This window comes from Cordyceps fumosorosea (genome assembly GCF_001636725.1).
Source record: "Cordyceps fumosorosea ARSEF 2679 chromosome Unknown scaffold_66, whole genome shotgun sequence".
Taxonomy (NCBI): domain Eukaryota; kingdom Fungi; phylum Ascomycota; class Sordariomycetes; order Hypocreales; family Cordycipitaceae; genus Cordyceps; species Cordyceps fumosorosea.
Window position 1 is genome coordinate 35,440 of NW_017387366.1, and position 17,489 is coordinate 52,928.

General features: G+C 41.5%; 6 protein-coding genes across 6 annotated transcripts; 3 read left to right on the forward strand and 3 right to left on the reverse strand.

The window, feature by feature from the left end:
- Positions 1–1,392: 1,392 nt before the first annotated feature.
- On the forward strand, positions 1,393–2,010 carry ISF_09719 (hypothetical protein; the record flags this gene model as incomplete). The annotated part of the gene is made up of 1 exon (XM_018853320.1): positions 1,393–2,010. One exon carries the CDS (start codon positions 1,393–1,395, stop codon positions 2,008–2,010), a length of 618 nt encoding a protein of 205 aa, XP_018699502.1.
- A 116-nt stretch (positions 2,011–2,126) lies between these two features.
- Positions 2,127–4,255, reverse strand: ISF_09720 (glucan 1,4-alpha-maltohexaosidase precursor; the record flags this gene model as incomplete). Its single annotated transcript, XM_018853321.1, has 2 exons — positions 2,127–2,441; positions 2,789–4,255. 2 exons carry the CDS (start codon positions 4,253–4,255, stop codon positions 2,127–2,129), a joined length of 1,782 nt encoding a protein of 593 aa, XP_018699503.1.
- Positions 4,256–5,547: 1,292 nt separating this feature from the next.
- Positions 5,548–6,329, forward strand: ISF_09721 (cutinase; the record flags this gene model as incomplete). The annotated part of the gene is made up of 3 exons (XM_018853322.1): positions 5,548–5,736; positions 5,799–6,103; positions 6,152–6,329. The coding sequence occupies 3 exons, from the start codon at positions 5,548–5,550 to the stop codon at positions 6,327–6,329; spliced, it is 672 nt and encodes a 223-aa protein (XP_018699504.1).
- Positions 6,330–6,755: 426 nt separating this feature from the next.
- ISF_09722 (Amino acid/polyamine transporter I) lies at positions 6,756–8,395 on the reverse strand (the record flags this gene model as incomplete). Its single annotated transcript, XM_018853323.1, has 2 exons — positions 6,756–8,008; positions 8,077–8,395. 2 exons carry the CDS (start codon positions 8,393–8,395, stop codon positions 6,756–6,758), a joined length of 1,572 nt encoding a protein of 523 aa, XP_018699505.1.
- Positions 8,396–8,874: 479 nt separating this feature from the next.
- ISF_09723 (Fungal Zn binuclear cluster domain containing protein) lies at positions 8,875–10,479 on the reverse strand (the record flags this gene model as incomplete). The annotated part of the gene is made up of 1 exon (XM_018853324.1): positions 8,875–10,479. The coding sequence occupies one exon, from the start codon at positions 10,477–10,479 to the stop codon at positions 8,875–8,877; it is 1,605 nt and encodes a 534-aa protein (XP_018699506.1).
- Positions 10,480–11,050: 571 nt separating this feature from the next.
- On the forward strand, positions 11,051–12,050 carry ISF_09724 (phytanoyl-CoA dioxygenase family protein; the record flags this gene model as incomplete). The annotated part of the gene is made up of 2 exons (XM_018853325.1): positions 11,051–11,800; positions 11,874–12,050. The coding sequence occupies 2 exons, from the start codon at positions 11,051–11,053 to the stop codon at positions 12,048–12,050; spliced, it is 927 nt and encodes a 308-aa protein (XP_018699507.1).
- Between the last annotated feature and the right edge of the window lie 5,439 nt (positions 12,051–17,489).

The following is a 17,489-nucleotide window of genomic DNA, read 5'->3' on the forward strand; positions in this document are numbered from 1 at the left end:
AAGCTCTACTATAATACTATAACTACACTAGATAAGCTAGAATATAATAAACATCTCCTTAGGGTAAGACTTAATGATACACTCTAAAATATATTAGAGTAGTGTAGGGCACTAGACCTTATTAAGAAGACGGCCATTAAGGAGATAACGAAAGAGGACGGAGAATATCAGCTCTTAGTAGGAGAATGTGTCGAGGCTGTAATTGCGCCTTCAGAAGCTTCGTTTTCAACAGCCTTCGATACTCCAAAAGACGACAGTACAATTTATAACGATACAGATAGCACGAACGAGTATAGTAGTAATGAGAGAAACCAGGGAAGTCAGGAAGTCGATGCTGCTGCTGATTGAACCTATGTGGCGATTTGAAGATTAATGCTTGACCAGTGGTATCACCGACGAATGCACTAAGAGATAATACTATAGTCAAGGAGAGGCTTGCTGGGTTTGTAAATTACTACTCTATAATGTATGCTCATATGATCGTAGAGAATATGTAGGGTACTTTAGTAGTATAAGTACTGGAAACTATACTTATAGGTAAAGTCTGCAGTTAATACTAGGGAGTAAAGATGCTCGAGCAAGCTTTGCGAAATTAAAGATTGGAAAAAAGAAAAAGAAAATAGAAAAATAATCCTCCGTTTGAAACCTGAGTAGCTACGGAGGAGTACCTGGTGACATAAAAGTTATGCTGTTTCATGAAACAAAACAATTAGGTCTGGCAGCGTCATTGACTTTGTCGCGCGTAATAGCTGACTTGAGCTGTCCCACCTGTTCAACAAGCCACCCAATTTCTCTTTGAACAGATCAGCGTTGGAAAATGCTGTATCGTTCAATACGCTGTTTAATAAACTTTAACAGCATTGACAACTCCTATGATCTGGAGTGCCATACCGGAAGCCGTTTTGTTTCTTGGCGTCCATGCGGAGATGAACTCTCTGGCAGCGGAATCGGTCGCCCCATCAGTGAAACCTCAAAGCCACACCACCGTTGCTAGGCGATCGCTATTGAGGCTCCTTACACCAACTCTCTCCCTCGCCACCACGATAGTACAATCAGCCATTTACCAATGGGTGTGGCAATGGACCGTGTCGGGAGCGCCAATTCTGACCTTTTTTCTGCTACAAGGTGATAGCAGCGGCAACCGCGTTCTACCCTTCTGCCACATATGGACACTGTTTACCTCGATCTATCTGGCGTACGCGGTCGCTTCGACATCGTGGTTGCTGTACTGGGTCTTTGCAGCCCTCTGCTATCCGGCAATCTATATTGCTTGCCTCTTCCAATACAAAATCGTAGGCGGTGTTACAAGATGGATGCTACGAGGACTGTTAAAGCAGCTGCATTTCATCGACGATAAGATCGCGTTGTTTGACATTCCTGCGCGGGAAATCGATGAGCTTCACCGTCCACGGTGTGGAAGTCGGCATCAAGCTCTCTGACGATTTGGAACTTGCGATCCAGACCGAGCACGTCATTGTCTCGCTATTTCGAAGCATTGAAGTGGACCATTGCTTTGCAAATATCAAGGGAGGGAAGCAAGAGTTGGCGTCCAAAAAGCCTCGAACAAGCTCAGAGGAGGAGGCGGGAGGATCGCCAACGAGCATTGGTAAGCCCAATACGGGTTCTGCTACCGACGGAAGCCAGCCGCAAGTAGCCGAAACCAAGGCGAAAATGACAGCCGGCAACCCTCCTGAGGACTCGTCTAATACTATGGCATACAAGGCTATCAAGAAGCAGCCTTTGCATAGTGACGCTGCCGTCGAGCGATATCACCGTACACTCGAATTGCTTGATGCAAGCAATGCCATCAGCCAAGCAAGAGCAACTTTGCGAGGGTGTTCGACCTTGATCTATGACACTGGTTGTGACGATGAATCTGCACGCCGGGCAGCAATTTGCTCACAACTTCATTCAAAGCCCTCTGTGCCCAATCCGCCACAGCGATCTGTCAAAGTCACTGCATTACGTCAATTGTCATCTCCAAGGATGAGGAGCTTTTTGCACCTATGACAGTTTCGACCAGAGTTTGAGCGTTTGCTAGAAAGCATTTCGTCTTGGGCACAGACGCCCACTTCACGGTCGGATTGGGTTCCGTGGCTGGCCAGGCGCATGTCCCTCTGCTTTCCTCATCCAACATTCTCTGTCAGATGGCGTTTGACGGTATCGTGGCGCACAGGACAGTTGCCAAAGACACGAGCGTCCATGAAGTCCTGAGATTGCGCGGTGCGGATGCCAGTTTTGTTGTGCCGACGTTTCTGCTCCCTCACCACGAGCATATCATCCCCAACAGGCGCAAATTGGAAGCCGAACCTGTGGAACGTGAGGCTGCCGTTATTGCGAATAATGAAGACAGGACCAAAAACGATAAATCGGCAGTGAAGATGGCTGTGCGAGCTCATCTCCCAGCCACGCTCGACCAAAATCTTCTCAATATCATCGCACTAATAGTCAAGCATAGCAAACTTTTTGGAAATGGACCAGTCGCCAAGTCCAATGGATAGCGATACGAAGAGTTCCAGCGAGTTCACGGATGCTGTAAATAAGAAAGTCAAGGACGGCGTCAAAAAGGCAGTTATGGGTGGTAATCAGTGGCTTGCAAAGCTGGCTGGGAAGGTGCTCAAGAAGTTGGAAGTGATTGACGGAGACATAGGGTACACTCTTGTTCTATTCGAATTTACCTCCCTGCTTTGGCTATAAGACCTATATCTACGTTTTTTTATGCCGTCTGATAAATATCACTATTGAAATCCTCATTGAACCTTTCCCTGCCCACTGCATCTCCTCTCACCCACACGCTCACGCTGCACTTGCCGCACGTAAACTCGCCGAACCCGTCTTGGTCGATGACGACTTCTCCCTCGGACCAGCCGAGGACATCCGTCCAGCGCTCGCCAGCGTGAATCTCCCCGACATGCATGCGTTTCGTGCCGGCTCCGGCATTGCTTAGCACGACGGCCATCCCGGCCGGCCGGTCATGTGTGCCGTAGCGGATCCAGCCCAGGCAGGTGGCGTAGTCAAAGTAGTCGGCCTGCTTACCGTAGGCATATAGCTTTCGTGCGAGGGCCAGGTGCGGGAGTACACCACCGCATGAAGGTGGAAACGGGTGTTCACCTTGAATGCCGTACAAGTCGCCATACCAGATGCACGGGTAGCCTTCACCCCGTAGGAGAATGAGCGCGTAGGCTAGGGGCTTGAACCAATCGCTGATGGGCGCCTCGAGAGCCTGGTATGGCTGCGTGTCATGGTTCATGACTAGGGTCACAGCATTGACGGGTCGGCACTGCACGAGTGTGCCGTCAAAGACCTTGCGCATGTCGGCCGATTCAGTCTGGCTGAGGGCGCTAAAGTTGTGTACCAGCGGCGCGTCAAAGAGCGAAAACTTTTCTTCCATCCGGTCCAGATAATTGTTCATGTCCTCAAGGCTATCCTTCCAAAATTCGCCGACAAAGAACCATCCGCTGCCGTAGCTCTCGTCCATTTGCTTGACGAAGCGTTGCAAGAATTCGGCACTAAAGTGCTTGATGGCGTCGAAGCGCATGCCTTTGAGGGGAAGCGTCTGGGCGATCCAGGTGCCCCAGGCGAGTACGTCGGCCTGCACTTCGGGATGGTCGTAGTCGAGGTCGGAGCCCATGAGGTAGTCGTAATTGCCTTTTTCATCGTCCACATCCGGCACATCGGCCCAGAGGCCGTCCGACTTTTCACCCAAAATCACATAAACAGCCTTTTTCCCGTTGGAAGCATTGTAATCGACGCCGCTGAAATGATACCAGTGATATCTTTGCTTGCTGTACTTGCCTTTCCTTCCGGAAAAGTCATAGCGGACCCAGGCGTCAATCTCATACTGGTCACTAACAGTCTTATTGCGGTCCTCGTTGTCAACCTCAATGGCCTGGCATTTTTCTTTGTGATCAGCACCGAAGCGATGGTTCAGGACCGCGTCCCAGTAAATGCCAACACCGCAGTCGTTGGCAACTTTGCAAAGTTCCTCTAGCTCTCCCCGAGTGCCCCATTTCGTGCCGACGGTACCTTTCTGGTCAAACTCGCCAATGTCGTACAGGTCGTAAATATCGTATCCATTGCCTTCCTTACTGGAGCTTTTGCATCCCGGAGGTATCCAGATATTGTCGATGCCCCATACTTTCAGCTGCGGGATATGGTCTTTGAGGCGCTTCCAGTGCTTTTGGTCTGCGGGAACGTACCACTCGAAACCTTGCATCATGGTCATGTTCTCCGGCGTTGCATCTTGTTGCGCCATGATGGTTCACGGCTAGTCGTCAAGCTGTTTGAGCAGCAAAGGTGTGAGAGGTATTTCTCGAGAAAGTGCCAGTGGTTGAATACCTCGTCCAACCGTGCGCGTATGACGACATGATATTCATAGCCTCCACCCACGTGGATATCGTGGATATAGGTGGCCGTTGGCCAGCCTATCGCCTTGCCCACACATCTACATAGCTCGTCCTCCCGACCACCCAGCTGCGTACTGGGTTGTTAGTCTCCGCGGCTTCGAGCTCTTTCTCTTCGTGGTCCCAGTCCGCTGGCAATGCCGTACTGATAAGGCTCAGCCACAATGAGGCTCAGCCCGCCCAGGATGTAGCAGGAAGTTCGTCTGCGCAACATTCTCCCATGCTCCCTGCATAGCTTGCTCAATGGGAAAAACACACACCCGAAGCTTGCCAGGAATCAGATGGGCGCAATTTCTCTGAGAATACAGACCCAGCGGGCTAGCAGCTAGTGTTTTCAGGGGGCTAGCCGCTTGATTGCTTTACTGTCAGAAAATGCTTATGCTTTTCCTGGGGGATTTTCTTGTACTGGCCCACATTCTGCCGTCTGATTGCTACCCTGTTTTCCATTGTCCGCTACACGTCAAGTCTCGAGCGTTACCAGAGAGCCAAGCAGCCAGTGCAGCTTGCTCTGCGAGGAAAGATCTGGATGCGCAAGCTGGGACCCTGAGGCACGCGTTAATCCACCATGCGTTACGCCGCCCATTGCACCAACCTGTATTGTAGAGCTTATCGAGGTTGTAACTGGGGAGCAAGCAACTAGCGCAATCACCAGCCAATGAGCATAATCTGCTGGTTGAACATGAGCGCGGTAAATTGCCACTCCTAGCTGGGAAAATACCTTTAGATTTGAGCAGCTGATGGAACTTGGTGGAAAAGATTAATAATAACGTCCAACAGGCGGGCTTTACACAGAGTCTCGAGATCAGACAAAGTTGATTGCTAACATCGGAGTGGCTTCCCCGTTTCGTGATGATACATCGAGCTCTGAATGCGATATATACGGGGCCGGTTAAAATTGTTTTTCGCCCTGGTCTTGTCGGAGTGACATGCCTATTCCAACAACCAGCATCCAACAACCAGCCATCTGTGACAGAGCCACAAAAAAACATTCAAGGTTGCTCCGCAGATACTAGTCTAGCGATCGCGGCCCGAGGGCTGCGCAGACTGACGCAGTGCAGCATTAAGCCATGGCTATATAAGACCTCTCCTTGACAGCGCCCCGAGAAAGAGCTCAATACTTGATCAAGATTAACTAATCGTCAATATGAAATTTTATACCTTTCTGCCTTTAATGCTAGCCGCAGTTTTCGCTGTCGATGGAGGCTGCGGTTCGGCACAGCACGTCTGCAGTGGGCTCTCCAAACCGGTGGCCGTGTCTACAGAATTCAGCAACGGCGGCTGCCGAGAAATCATCATGTTCTTTACACGAGGTACATTGGAGCCGAGTAACATGGTAAGTATAGTTTTGGTCAGTAAATGGTGGGCGGGAGAATGTTGGACTGATGTGACATCCAGGGCCTCGTTGCTGGCCGTGAACTCTCGCGCAGCCTCAAAGAACGCTACGGGGAATCGTTAGTCGCTACAGAAGGTATCGAGTATCCTGCTGTCGAGGAGACAAATCTTCTCCCTGGCGGTGGTGACCCGGCCGGAGTAGCAGAGCTTACGCGCCTCATCTTTAATGCGACTGCGAAATGTCCTGGGTCCAAAATCGTCATTGCTGGCTACAGTCAAGGGGCGGCCATAACCCACAGAGCTGTTGAAAACTTGCCTTCTACCATGATGGAAAGGCTCACTGCTGTAGTGACATTCGGCGATACTAGGTAAGCATAATGTGATGTGTGCAAGACTAGATGCTGACTGTTGGTTAGGAATAAGCAAGATAACGGAAGTATTCCCAACTTTCCCAAGAACAAAACTCTAGTTATTTGCAATCAAGAAGACGCAGTTTGCAATGGAACTCTGGATATTTTGGCTGCTCATATGGACTATGACCGTCGTGTTCCCGAAGCATCGTGTTTTATCGCAAAGCAGATACGAGAACATTAAAGTCGCAACAATCTACTAGCGAGTAAGCGAGGCTCATCTTGCCATAGACTACAGGTCATTACCCCGAATCTCAACTTATATAAAAGACACTCCTATCATGCTCTTCATTTCTCCCGTGCCCTTTGCACGCGGGCCGTATGACTGTACCTTTATCCACAAAATACTTAACTAGCACAGAGCCCAGCAAGAGCACAAGGAATGTAAAGAAAATGGGAAAAAATAGTTCAATAAAGTTTGCTAAGTATTAAGATTTTGAAAAGCATTTTCTACAGCTTGATATCTCGGATAGGACGAGGACAGCCGGGGTGACTTTGGCGGGTTGTTCTGTTACCCGCTTACCCTGTGAAAGCCTTCCATAGCTTCATATTCCAATGACCAGTAACTCACACGGTGCGTTTTAGGGAAGTGATTAATGACTGACACTACTTAAGATGCGTTAGCAGTTTCATCTGCTTCTACAAACATTGCTTTTGGCGTTTGGTAGTAATGGCGCGCAAAGCAATACCAGTTAAGTCCAAAAACAGCGACTCCAGCAATCAATACCACAACTACCCAATTCATATTCGCCGCTGTAACAGGGTAGTAAACGGGGAATGCCAAAAATAACGATTGGAAAATCTCCCAAGCTGCAGCAACTATATTCACGATAAACCCCATTCGTTTCATTGAAAATGGCCGGTTCGATGCCAGTCGTTGGCGCCCGCCCTGCGCGAAAAGTAGACACCAAATCGGTATGCTGAATGACCACGCAGCACAGACTCCAGATGCGCCAAACAATGCATTCATGACAAAGTTGGGGCCAAGCTCTAACACACAAACCAGGCTTGTGACCGCAGTAGTCGCGTAGACGGCATTGACGGGAAGGCCAAAGGTTGGGTCAACAGCGCCGAGAGTAGTACCAAAGCAGGTTCCGCCATGACTTGAGAAGGACCAGATAATGCGACTCAGAGTTGTCACAAAAAAGATGCAACCAACAACGACTACTGTACAGTAGACGATGGCGGCCAAGATGACCAACGGTCGCGACCGCAGCGAGTCGAGCAGCAGCTGAAAGATCGGCTGGCCGCCTATGGGGTTCAGCAATGCTACTGGGTCGGTCGTGCAAAACTGGTACACAATAGCCATGATTAAGCCGCCTACAGCACTGAGCATGGCCGTGTAAACCATGACCTGCGGTATGTGCCGCTGCGGCCGCGGCATCTCTTCCGCCATGTGGGCGGCCGTGTCAAACGCGCAGACTGAGAGGGAGCCTGGCAGAATATTGAGGCAAAACACGAGTGCGTTCGAGGACCATCCGGTTTCATTCACAATATTTGTAAAGACGGACGAGGCTGCTGCCTTGTGCTGGGTCCGTACCAGCAGCGCCACCAGGATGAAGACGGTGCCGACATTGATGAAGACGATCAAGAAACAGGCAACCTTGGGCACCCACTGGAACAACCAAATGTTGAAGGCGAGAGAGAGGATTGCTGCCGCGAGTGCGAGTAAGAAGATGTGGTATGGCTGTATTTGGTATCCGGTTGCTACCAGTACAGCAAAAGCGGCGACCATTTTGGCCGCGAGGACGAAGCAGCCGCCCGTGGCAAAAGTCCAGGACATGACGGTAAGAGCTCCGGCCCAGTAGCTAAGCAGACGTGCGGATTTTGGTGGTGCGAAAGCCGCTGCCCAGAATATTTGCCCTAACCAACTCGCGAATGAGCCAGATGCAACCCACAACGAGTAGACATTTCGGGCGGTAAGGACGTACCAGACACATGAGGCAGAGACGCCGCCATCTCAGCTAGACTCAAGCAAACCATGAGCTGCATCACAACGGCAAATGCGTAGGCGTAGATGAAAAAGGGCGGCCCGCCGACGCCCACGGTAAAGACGAGGTAGCTCCCGATTCCGAGGGGCGTGGCCGTGAGGGAAAAGTTGATGCCAATGACGCTCCATACGTTGAAGCGCTGCTTTAAAAGACGTCTTTCGACCTGGTCGCTCTGAACATGTTCTACCTCTTTGACAAGAAAAGCGCCGCTTGTAGATGACGAGTAGTGTTGTAGAGTTGGCCCTAGACCGCGTGCCATTGTTAGCGGTGGACTAACTGGTTGAGCGGGACTCTTGCGGGCGATTGCGAATAGAATAAAATGAGAGGGTTATTGTTCCAAGAAAATCTCAGAAAGTCTTGTCGGAAGTGTTTGAGGTAGGAGGCCTGATCTGCTCCTTACTTGATTATTTATTTATCAAGACGAGTTCGTAAATTCAGTAATGTAGTCTGTCTCCAGTACGCCAACCTCGGCCGCATCGCTATGAATATCCTAATTCTGTAAAAGCCATGCCAAGATAAAACTAACTAAAAGCCCGGCGCGGCTATTTCGAGTCAGAAAGTCAGGTTTTATTTCTACCGACACCTCCGCACGCTGATGGCGCTCCGCGCTCTCAGATGCACTATGCCACCCTTGTAATGCAAACCAATGATTGAAGATCCCCCCTCTGTCTTTTTGTTGTTGTTTTAGTACTATTATTAGATTTTGTTTATTTACCTATGATACAATTTAGGCTCACTTTAAATTGGCGGCACATCGTATACAGAGCCCAAAAGCTCGGAGCAAAGGAACCCTCGGGCAAAGTACTGCGACACCGCGCCCTGCCCCTCCAGATTGGCTTTTGCAAGCTGCACCAATTTGCTTATGTGGCCAAATCCAACCTTTTGTTTCTTCAAAAGTATTCTGCTGAGTCTGTGCTGGAGCACAGGATTGCCGCAAGACTCAGCTGCTGTGACCATGATGGGCCATATCATCATGCTTCCTTTGCCGGCGGAAACCTCGACAGCGTCCAGACAATCCATCGCAGAGTTGGCAACGGCCTGTATTTGATCACTTGCGCTGCTGAATCCTAATCTTCTCATTGCGAAGATTACCGTGGCAAAATGAAACGCACTAGACATCAAATCTGCTTTGGTGGCCGCGACAGCTGAGCTGCATAATTCGCTGGGCAGAGATTGTAACTGAGTTAGCCGGCTATCCAGAGCATCGCGCTGCTGGAGCCGCTGCGCTTGACCTTGTGACGGCTTGATACGATTAGCCCAAAGCAACAGTCGCAGAGTTTCGTGTGATATGCCATGACGCTCTTTGAGATACGACTCGTTTGGCGGAACGCGGCTTAGCAGAGTTGTCTGCATCTCTGATGGCAGCGCCCACCCGCACACAGCAACGATGGATAAAAATACTAGCAAGAGCCTCGGTAGATGAGAGCAAGACGAAAAGGAAGAAGGAGCGGCGCTTTGTAGGATCTGCAAGCCCGCCCAGAGATGGCTCCTCCATCCCCGCACTCGGCCAGATATTGTATCCGCGACCAGGCAGCCGAGTATGGCCATGAGAGTCAAGGAGACTGGTGCAACATTGGCTCTTTTTGAAAGATATCGACGGAGATGACGTAGCGCCAACTGGTTATGCTGCAAAGCAAGTGTGGCATATGGCCCTCGTTGGTCATTTTGATGGAGGATACCTAGGTGGTGGGCGGCGGTTGCGCAGATGCTATGTAGTAGGCACGCACAAGCGTCGTAATCTGCAGAAACTGGGGCGTTACACTGCAGAGCAGTGAGGGCAATGGGGGTCCAGACCGTTCGAGGCATGTTGTCGCTGCCATCAGCTGCTACTATATCGCCGCTGAGGCTCGTGGCCCAATGGTGCATGAGCGCCCTGTACCGACGCGGCATGGGATGTGTAGCAAGCGCAAACGTAGGAGCTCCATAATGTTTATTGACAAGTCCGTCGTGCCGCTGCTCATGGACAGTCTCGAGAGCATAGTGGTCGGCAGTTGAAAAGACGCAAAAGGGCCCTCGGACCCGTGAGCAACGGTGACTGGGTACCACTCCTTCAAGCTCGCTCAGCCACACAGCGATTGTGGCACTTGGCAGTCTTAGCTGATGACTTGTCGGGTACACGGTCAAGCCGGTCCGTCGCTTCGTCTTTCGATGGGAAGTCGTGCTACCGGCATTGTCCGGGTCCTCGATGCCGTTCTCGGCGATCCAGATGAAGCGATGGCTGTATCCCTCACAAGTGATGCCCGCGGTGCGGCATCTGTGGCATGAGGGCTTGTTTTCGTCGCACTTGACGTGTCGCGATCGACAGGTCCAGCAGCCTGTAAAAGTTTTGGACCGCTTGAGCATCTTCTGTGTTTTTGTTTTTGCTTTCAATGCGACTGGAAGTTCAATCCAAGGCAGGCTCCTGACGGGGAGAGGTAGACTGCTGGTGGTGTTGTTGATTGGACGCGCTTGGGCGGAATACAGATGATTGATGAAGTTGCTCGGCGTCGTTTCCCAAATTTGGCAACTGACACCTTTAAATATGAAATATTGGTGGTCGCAACCATGAAGCCCAAATTTGGGCAGTGTGGCATTCCCCGCCGCACTGCCCCCTCGAAGCCTGTTCGTCAGAGTACGGTTAGTGTGGCGCATCAGAAACTGCAAATGACTCCGAGGCTGCCGATCGGCTGGGGTAAAGATTTACTATAGCCATGACTCGCTTTTTTACAAGGGGAGCAAATCGTAATTTAAGCGCTCTCCGATGAAGAATACCCACGATGTATATGTACGATGAGTAGCACCATACTTCCAGATTAGGCCCGTTACTCCGAGCGCCGCCTCTATAAAGAGGACGGTAGCAGAGAGGACTCGAAAGAAAAATCACAAAGAATTATGACGATTATTCTCTCAGTACATCAGTAAACGACGAGTCGAAATGTCTCTCCAGAACACCCACACATCACCATTTCAGCAGGTCGACTATGCCACTGCCACCGCCGCCGCGTGCATCGAAGCCTTGAAGCACGACGGCGCCGTCATTGTTAAAAAGGTGCTTCCGCCCGACATTTTGGATCAAATCAAACAAGATGTCGCCCCAGCCTTTGCGCGGGACGTGCCCTTTGCCAAGTCCAACGTCTTTCCCAAGGAAACTCGCCGCGCCAACGGCCTCATTGGCAAATCACCCGCCTTTACCAACCAGATCATCGGCAACCACCTCTACCAGTCCGTCTGCGACGCGCTCCTTACAAAGTCGCACGAAATGGTCTGGGGCGCGGAACGACAAACCAAGACGTTAAGGCCCATTCTGGACGCCACGACGTGCTTCTCCGTCGGGCCCGGCGCGGGGGACCAGCCGCTACACCGCGACGACTCGCTGCACCACAACATTCTATCCGAGATTGCGTCGGCCGAGGCGTACAATGTCGGCCGCGACGATATTGTAGCCATGTTTATTGCGGGCACCGACACGACCGAGGCAAACGGCGCGACGAGACTGATCCCAAAATCGCATCTGTGGGGAATGGACGCCATGCCGCAGGAAAAGGACGCCTTCCACGTCGAGTTACACGCCGGGGATGGCCTCATCATGCTGGGGAGCTGCTTTCACGGCGGCAGTGCCAACACGACCGCTGACGAATATCGCCTGGTATTTGCGGCTTTCATGACAAAGGGAATCAATCGCACGGTACGTAGTACAACTTATTCCTAGCTATCTCATTTACATTGGATAAAGACTTAACGCATGCTCGCCTGCTTAGGAAGAAAACCACTTTTTGGCCAACTCGCTCGACGACTTCAAGAAATATAGCAGAGAGATTCAGAACATTGCTGGGTTTAGAATGGGGCCCCTTGGATGGGTCGACTTTAGAGATCCAAAGCACTTGTTGGCCGATGATCCAGCGCTTTGCCCGCCTGGCTATAACGAAGATATTTGATCAGCAAGGGGAAAAAAACCACCTAGGGCAACTTCTTTTCCGCGTTCATGTGGCTACTATCTGGAGACATTATACGAATAGGCTCGCTAATAGCGCGGAAGGCATTATAGTTGCATAAATACTCAGGGGTTTCCGGCTCTAACGTAACGCTTTTGCCGGCGCAGCCTACTACTAAGATGAGTTAGCTTTCCCTACCTAATCTACAGTATTTAGAGGAGAGTTAGACTACTGGTACTACTGTGTTAGGGTTTTACGCCCCCCCGCCCTCTAAACAAGGTTGTAAAGGTTAACCTCAGAAGATCTAGCTAGTTTCTAATCGCTTAAGTAGCCTTAGTCCTTATAGACGAAGGTAGAAAAATAAAGTAACTTTTATGTTTTTTTTAAAGAGTTCTTATAAGTCTCTTTAACGATAAAGCTCTAATCTAGTTAGTAGTATAATTCCTTAATAATAATATATAAAGAATATTCCTAGAAATAAGGTAAAATTTACTAACACTTATACTACTAACTATACTTAATTTCTTAGTTATAATATTAATATTAAAAATACTCTTTAAAGGACCTTTATATAATAATAGTTTATTTTTAATCTATAGTATATTTATCTATCCTTTAGGAAGTAAGTAAAGTTAAATATATACTAAGTCTATATAAGTAGTTATTATAGGATAAGTTAGATTAAAAGATTACTTTTAATAGTAGAATAAGTACTTACCTTAATTAGTAGAGATCTAGTCTAACTATCTGTAGGAAATTCCTTTCTTTATATATCTATTTCTCTACTATCTTTCTAGATTATATTAATCCTATTTAATCCTTTAGTTTAGATTAGACTAAGTTTATATAATAAGTCTACTTTAATTAATGTAATCTATTTTAATCTAGTTATATAACCTTATATATCTTCCTTCTAAGTATTATAGAGTAAATTATATATTATAAATATACTAAAGTACTATAGATAAAGGGTAGAGTAGTCTAATAAATAACTATAAAGTATAAATAATAGTATAAGAATAAAGAAACTTAGTATATAGTTAGATTATTAGAGATTATAGAATCTAGTACTAATCTAAGATTACTAGACTTATAAGTAAACTATAGTAAACTATAGTAATCTAAGTATTATAGTAAAGAAGAGAATAAATATATAAAGAAAAGGATTTCTAGTAAATAGTTAGACTAGATCTCTACTAATTAATCTAAGTAATAACTCTACTATTAAGAGATATCTTCTAATATTACTATATATAAGAGCTTTAACTATAGTCTAATTAGAGGAATAGTCTAATATTCTAAAGTATAGACTTAATAGGAAGAGCTTCCACTATATATAGTAGTTACTTTATAGTACCCTCTTTAGTCTCTCCTCTCTATAAGAGATTTAATTTAACTATATATTAATACTTACTTATAGTAGCTATAGGGCTAGTTCTTAATACTATACTATAATAACTACTTATTAGTACTCTATATATTTAAACTAACTCTCTTTTTAAAAACTAGACTAACTATAGACTAGGGATTTAGTTTATATTATATTATACTCTTTTATATATTCTAAGCTTCTCTATAGTTATCTAGTAATCTATTAGAATAGTAGTTTAACTCTAATCTATTAGTTTATCTCTTAGGAAGAGAGTTAATTTAATTATATAGAGTACTAATAAGTAGTTATTATATCATAAGTTATATTAGGAAATATCTCTTAATAGTAGAACTATTACTTAGCTTAATTAGTAGAGATTTAGTTTAACTATCTAATAGAAATCCCCTTTTTTATATATTTATTCTATTATCTATAATACTACTTAGATAGTTTAATTCTTTATCTATCTATTAATCTTTTAATTATAGTAATTAATAGGTAATCTATTAATTACTTTATAGGGTTATATAACCTTATCTTCTATTCTAAATACTAATATCTCTACTATTAGTTCAAGTTACTTAGCCCTACCTATATATTCTATATATTTCTAGTATATACTACCTTATAATCTATTCTAAGTACTAGTATATTGAACTCTAGTCTAACTTACTTAGTCCTACTAATATATTCTATAGGACTTATAATAACTATCTAGAATAGTTTTTTTATATATTTATTATATTTTAGTTCTAATTAGAAGCCTCTTAATACTCTATTTAGAATATACTAACCTTTTTACTTTTAATAGTATCTATCTATTATTAATATTATTAGTTTAGTTTTAGTTTAAAATCTAAGTTTAAATTATACTACTAAGTATTAAAGACTAGCCCTATAGTATAATAGTAGTTTAATACTAATCTATAGTTAGTCTATTTCTTAAAAAAAGACTTAGTTTAAATATATAAAATACTAATAAGTAGTTATTATAGTATATATTATATTAAGAAATATCTCCTAATAGTAGAACTATTATTTAGATTAATTAATAGAGATTTAAAATAACTCTTTACTAAAAGTCTCTTTCTATTTATCTTTATATTATTCTTTATTATATTATTTTAATTATTTTAATTACTTTATAATTTTAATAATTTTATATTAGTATTAGATTATTATATTTTTAATAATTTAATTATATAATAAAGTCTATTATTTTTATACTTTTATAAGTAGTTTATTATAATAATAGTTTAATCTTAATCTATAGTTAACCTATTTTTTAAGAAAAGAATTAGTTTAAGTGTATAGAGTAGAAATAAGTAGTTATTATAGTATAAGTTATATTAAAAGATACCTCCTAATAATAGAGCTATTACTTAGATTAATTAGTAGAGATTTAGTCTAACTATCTACTAAAATCCCCTTCTTTAGATACTTATTCTATCCTCTACTATATTACTTAGATAGTTAAATTATCTATTTATTTATTAATTACTTTAGTTATAGAAATTAATAAGTAAGCTATTAATTACTTTATAAATTATATAGTCTTATATTCTATTCTAAATACTAGTATATTTAATTTAATTTAACTTACTTAGCCCTATTTATATATTCTATATATTTATAATATAATAGTCCTTTTTTAGTAGTCTTATCTATAAGGCTATTAATATAGACTACTTAAGTAGTAAGTAGTTTCTTTTCTTTTATATTATTATATACTTTTGTACTTACTAATTATATTTCTAAGTAGAAGATAAAAGCCTTTTAAGTATTAATCCTTTATTATAATAATTCTCTTATAGTTATTCTTATAAATCCTCTTTTCTTAATAATACTCTTTTATCCTTTTTATAAAAGTTAGAATATTATAAAGTATTAAGTTTCTCCTTTAGACTCTTATTATTATATAAAGTATATTTATTTAAACTTATTATAATATAATATTTAGGGGATAATATAATAGTAGCTTAATCCTAGTCTATAGTATATTTATTTCTTAAGTAGAGAGTTAAATAAATATATATAGAGTATATATAAGTAGATATTATTATATAAGTTATATTAGGAGATTACTCTTAATAGTAGAACTATTACTTAGATTAATTAATAGAGATCTAGTCTAGTTATTTACTAGAATCCTCCTCCTTATATATCCATCCTATCCTCTACTATATTATTTAAATCACTTAGCTTACTCTATAATCCTAGTGATCCTAGATTAATACTAGATTATTATAATCCCTAGTGATTTAGTTATATAACTAGTTCCTTTATTCTTACACCCTTATAAGCGCCCTATAGTTACTTCTTTAGGCCGCCCTACCCTTTATCTATAGTACTTTAGTGTATTTATAATAAATAGTTACTATTTATATAATAGTACCTATAAGATTTAATAGTATAATAAGTATATTATAATTATTTTAAAGTAGTTAAAACTTTCTAGAATATTATTAGACTAGTCTTAATCTATATAGATTACTATTTATACTATATTTAATTTAATAACTTTATAGTCTTTAATAAAAGTAAATTCTTTTTATTTATTCTTCTAGAGTATAAAATAGTCCTTTAACTTAATATATTCTATTTCTTTAAAGTTTATTTTAATAAAGAGTATTATAAGATATTCTACTAAGTCTTCTATATTATAGAGTTCCTTTTCTTTATTTAATAGTAGTTAGATTCTAAAGTCCTAATTTTAAATAGAGTGTATACTATATTCCTCTTAATTATTAGTATTTAAAAATATTCTTTATTATTAATTATACTAATATTATAAGTTAGTAGGTTATTATAGTTTATTAGATTTAATTTATAGTTTTTTTAATTAGTTTCTATTACTTTTTAAATACTTTATACTTATTTATAAAGTAGTCTAACTTCCTCTAGTTATAGTAAGTTTTAGTCTTCTTCTTTAAAGAGTTTTAATATACTATATTAAGTTCTATAAAGTCTAAATAAACTCTATAGTCTATAGATCCTTTAATATACTAACTACTATTTAGTTAATAATATAATAATAGCTTATTCTATTTTTAATTCTTTATTCTTTATATTTAAGTTACTTAATATAGAGTTAGTTATTAACTTTAATAATTTTATTAGTAAATATATTAAAAGTACTAAATTAATTATTCTTTATAATCTTATTCTATATATTTTCTTATAGAGTATTATAGACTAACTTTATTATACTATTAATATTCTATATAAAGTAGTTTAAAATATATTTAAATTCCTTTTTAAAGTATTATATAAATCTAGTCTACTTAAAGGCTTTAAACTTATATATAATAGTATATATTATATTTACGTCCTTAAAGGTAGTTTAAAGTAATTCTTTAAAGTGTTTATACTATTTAAAGAATTATATAGTTTTATCCTTAGGTTCTTTATTATTAAATAATCCTTAAAAGTTAGCTTCTACTACTTTATTATTTTTCTTATAAATAGGGTTTTAATATAGAGTATTTATACTATAGAGTTAATAAAAATATTTATATATAAATAGACTTCTATTTAAATTAAAAAGCTTTAAATATCCTATTTAGTTCTATTAAATAAATTAGGTTTAAAGAACTTTAATAAAGTAAAAACTTCTCTTATTAGTATTCTTTATAGTCTAAATTTAAATAGTAAGTATATTAATCTATTATTTTATTTATACTATAGTTTAATTAGAGTTAGTTATTATACTATTAATAATAAATATTATAAAAGTTAACTATTTATAATTTTAAAGTAACTTATTTAATAGGACTAATTAAAATATAATAGTAGTTTAATTATAATCTATAGTTAGTCTATTTCTCTTATATATATAGAGTTTATATAAGTAATTATTATTATATAAATTATATTAAAAGACATCTCCTAATAATAGAGCTATTATTTAGATTAATTAATAAAGATTTAATCTAACTATTTACTAGAATCCTCTTCTTTATATCTCTATTCTATCCTCTACTATATTACTTAGATTACTTAGTTTACTCTATAATCCCTATAATCCTAGGCATTATTCGCAGCCGTTGTCATTGACATCGGGAGCCTAG